This window comes from Malurus melanocephalus, unplaced genomic scaffold, assembly GCF_030028575.1.
Source record: "Malurus melanocephalus ecotype Western Australia unplaced genomic scaffold, MMel_1.1 scaffold_948, whole genome shotgun sequence".
NCBI classification, from domain to species: domain Eukaryota; kingdom Metazoa; phylum Chordata; class Aves; order Passeriformes; family Maluridae; genus Malurus; species Malurus melanocephalus.
In genome coordinates this window covers 90001-93929 of record NW_026624180.1, presented here as the reverse complement: position 1 = coordinate 93929, position 3929 = coordinate 90001, and the positions used below count along the sequence as shown (strand labels likewise).

The following is a 3929-nucleotide window of genomic DNA, read 5'->3' as shown; positions in this document are numbered from 1 at the left end:
TTCCCAGATGGGTCTGCAACCCACAGCACGTCCTGATGCAATCCACAGGGATAAAGAGGGATTCAAACTTCTTTTGATGCCCTCACATAAATTTTTATCCCCTCCGTAGCAAGACCTTCCCTAATTTCCCCCTATTTATTTCCTTGACCTTCCCTAATTTCCCCCTATTTATTTCCTTGACCTTCCCTAATTTCCCCCTATTTCCTTGACCATCCCTAATTTCCCCCCATTTCCCTGACCTTTCCTAATTCCCCTATTTCCTTGACCTTCCCTAATTTCCCCCTATTTCCTTGACTTTTCCTAATTTCCCCCTATTTATTTCCTTGACCTTTCCTTATTTCCCCCTATTTCCTTGACCTTCCCTAATTTCCCTCTATTTCCTTAATTTTTCCTAATTTCCCCCTATTTATTTCCTTGACCTTCCCTAATTTCCCCCTATTTCCTGTATATTTTTTTTTGCCAGATCCGTGTGTACATGGGTGCCTTCGCCGCCGATTTCAACGAGAACGCCGACCTGAGCGCGCTGCGCTTCCTCTCCGTCAACTCCATCGTGGACCCCTGGGTGTTCATCATCTTCCGCACCTCCGTGTTCCGCACCTTCGTCCGCAGGGTGTGCCGGAGGCTCAATTCCCGCAAAGCCTCCCTGCGAGGCTCCTCTCCGGGCGGTGACAGCCAGTTTTGTCCCCCGGGCTGGCGCAGGACAGACTCGCCGCCGCTCGGCATCCCCTGAGCGCGGCGCTGCCGCAGAAGCCGGCGGAGGCTGGCGAGGATGAGGAGCGAGCCTTCGGCCCCGCATCCCTGCCCCCGGAGCATCCCGAGGAGGCGCAGGGCGGTGGCAGGCAGGGACGGCGTCCAGCTCGCTGCGAGGGACGCTGTGAAGGGTTTCCGTGCCCTCCCCAAGCTGAGTTTGGCTCYGGAGAGGAACCGGGGCGGGGCTCCCGGGGATTTGTGGATATTCCGAGCGGCAGAGCTTTGTGGAGGGATTGCGGAGCGCCCGGCTCCAGGAAAGCAGGAGGGGTTTGGARTGAGGTTCAGGGCAGGGGGTACTCACAGGAGGATGTGTTCCCGTGGAATAAAAGTGGTTCAGAGCCCCGTTTCACCACCTTGTCCTGCACACGATCCCATTTCATGCCAAGGCCGTTTATCGGGATCGGGTTTGGGGTGTCCCCAGACCGGGTGAGGGGCAGGAAGGAGCCTTTGGGGTGTCGGGAAATTTGAGCAGTAATTCCTGGTGTGATGAGGAGCTGGAGGGCGGGCGGGATCCCTCCATGGGATTCCCATCATCCCTCCCCACCCACCCTCCATCCCTGCCCAGGATCTTCCATATCCCGGGAGCAGGGCTGTGCTTTATCCGCTGTTCTCTCGCTGTTCCCTGGAAAATCGATTCCTCCGAGCGCCAGTGCTGCATTTGTGTTAYTCAGCTGTACCTGTTCTGYTGTAATYATTTAAATTCAGTATTTATGACCATCCCGAGCCTTAATGAGAGCGGTAATTGAGAGAACACAGAGCCTGGGATGCGCAATCTCTCGGTGAAAGCGTGCAAGGGAGCGACCATTTTAATGGAAGATCCATTTCCCCTCAACCACACGTATTAACTGGATTTAATATCTGCCTCAAGTGACCATTTAGGCCAAAAAAAAAAAAAAAATTACGATGACCAACTGTTTAGTGCCCTTGGAGGAGACAGAGAATATTTCTCTCCTCTGTTTCAGCCAAGCCTTGCAAGGTGTAGCCGTTCCTGCCCGCTCTCACGTGATGTTTACTCTTGGTGCMAAACAGATTCTGGGTTTGAAGGAACAAACTCTGTCTTGGAGATTTTTAGAGGTGACCTGCTGAGGTTGGCTCTGGCTGTTTGAGCAGCTGGGCTTTCCAGGCTGGAGAAAAGAGCAGAGCTGTGTTTGGGGATATTTTGGGGGCACCTGGGGCACCTCTCCTCGGGGTTTTCTGAAGGGAAAGAAGGAAATGAAGGTTGGTTCATGGATTGGTTTCATGTTACCGGCATGGTATCGACTTGGAGATGGCTCACGTGGGGCTGCAGAGTCAACAGCTCTGAGCTGGGGCTTTCCCGGGATCTGCTCCGCCGCGGCCGGATGAGATAACGGCCCTACAAAACCTTGCTGTGCCCCCTATAAACCGGGATCTGCTCCCCCAAACAGACCCGTGTTCCCTCAGGACAGACAGACCAGGCACGGCCAGACTGGGGGTGTTCAGCAGTGCAGAGTCATGGAATGATCGTTGAGGGAAAAGAATTCTGAGATCGTGGATCCAGTGATCAACATGAGCTGGGGGTGCTCCGTGTGTGCAGGGCATCATCTGCCTGTGATCCCGGTGAGGATTCGCTCCTGGAAAGGCCTTGTCCTGGGAAAAGTCCCTGCTTCAGGAGAGGTTCTTGCCACAGGAGAGATCCATGCCACAGGGAATGTCCCTGTCCCAGGAAAGGCTGCAGGGAAGGTCCCTGTCCCAGGAGAGGTCCCTGCCCCAGTAAAGGTCCCTGACCCAGGAGAAGTTCCTGTCCCAGAAAAAGTCCCTGCCCCAGAGAAGGCCCCAGGAAAGGTCCCTGCCCCAAGAGAGGTCCCTGCCCCAAAAAAGGTCCCTGTCCCAGGAAAGGTCCCTGTCCCAAAAAAGGTCCCTGTCCCACTAAAGGTCCCTGCTCCAGGGAAGGTCCCCGCTCCAATAAAGGTCCCTGTTCCAGGAAATGTTCCTGTCTCAATAAAGGTCCCTGCCCCAATAAAGGTCCCTGCTCCAGGAGAGGTTCCTGTCCCAATAAAGGTTCTTGTCCCAGGAAAAGTTCCTGTCCCAGGAAAGATCCCTGCCCCCAAAAAGGTCCCTGTCCCAATAAAGGTTCCTGCCCCAATAAAGGTCCCTGCCCCAAAAAAGGTCCGTGCCCCAATAAAGGTCCCTGTCCCAGGGAAGGTCCCTGCCCCACGGTGTGAGTGTTTAGATCCCAGAGTAACCACGATCCGTAGAAAGCTGTGATTAAATTGGCACAAACCTAATCAGGTTTTTTACGAAGGAGCAAAACCAGACTCCACCTGAGCCACGGGGTGATACAAACGCCACATCCCTGCCCCATCCATGAGTTTATCACCACAGGAACGAAATCACGGAGCCACGAGTGACCCCCCCCCATCCCTGCAGCATCCCCCTCCCCGGCTGGGATCGCGYTCCTCTGGCTCGGGCAGCGCTTTTAATCGCGATCCTGCCCTTCCYGGGATTCAGCCCGATGTGGGAACAGACTGCGAGTCTCCAGCCCGCCGCTGCTGCCTCCGGGCGAGGATAAATCCCCGCTGTTCCCGGGGCTGCCGTATCCCCGTCCTCTCCAGAGATGGCAGCACGTCCCCAGCCAGCCCGAGGAGRGAGGAGGACACGGATGTTTTCTGCTCCAAACTGCTCCTTTGGGGACCTCATTTCTCAATGGTCAAACGTGGAGAGTTTGGGACTTCGGGGGTTGTGCCAAAAYTTGGATTTCCTTCTTCTTACTGGGTTTGGAAAAGAGCAAAATAAAAAGAAAAGATGAATTAAATAAAAATTGAAATAAAAAATCCCGGCAACGCGCGGGTTAGTGATAAATGCTGCTAAACAGGAGCCAGAAAAGCCCGGSGGCTCAGGGATCTCCAGATGAGCAGGGGGAGCTGCTGTGGAGCCCTCGCCGCTCAAATCCTCCCCGCAGGCTGCTGGCAGAGCTCAGTCATTCCCCACGGGTCCCCTCCGTGCCAGGCGCTCCCAGCGGGACGGACCTGKCGCTTAATGGAGCAATAAAGAAACGCTGCCCAGCTCGGGGCTGCAGCTCCCGCCAACCTTTCGGAGCTCTTTTATGTCCCTGTCACCCTCCAGCACCGCCTGCTGCCCTGTCCCACGCTGTCACTGCTGCCACGGCATCACCTCACCCTGCAACCCGCTCCTTTCCTGGACCTAAATCACTCCCACTG

General features: G+C 55.2%; 1 protein-coding gene across 1 annotated transcript in view; it reads left to right on the top strand.

Annotated features, from left to right (window-relative positions):
• PTGDR (prostaglandin D2 receptor) overlaps window positions 1–3492 on the top strand; it is a 6955-nt gene extending 3463 nt beyond the window's left edge. Inside the window, exon 2 of the mRNA XM_057386287.1 lies at window positions 464–3492. Within this exon, the coding sequence (XP_057242270.1) occupies window positions 464–730 (267 nt within the window). The 3' untranslated portion in view covers window positions 731–3492. The remainder of the gene's footprint in view (window positions 1–463) is intronic.
• The last annotated feature ends 437 nt before the right edge of the window (window positions 3493–3929 follow it).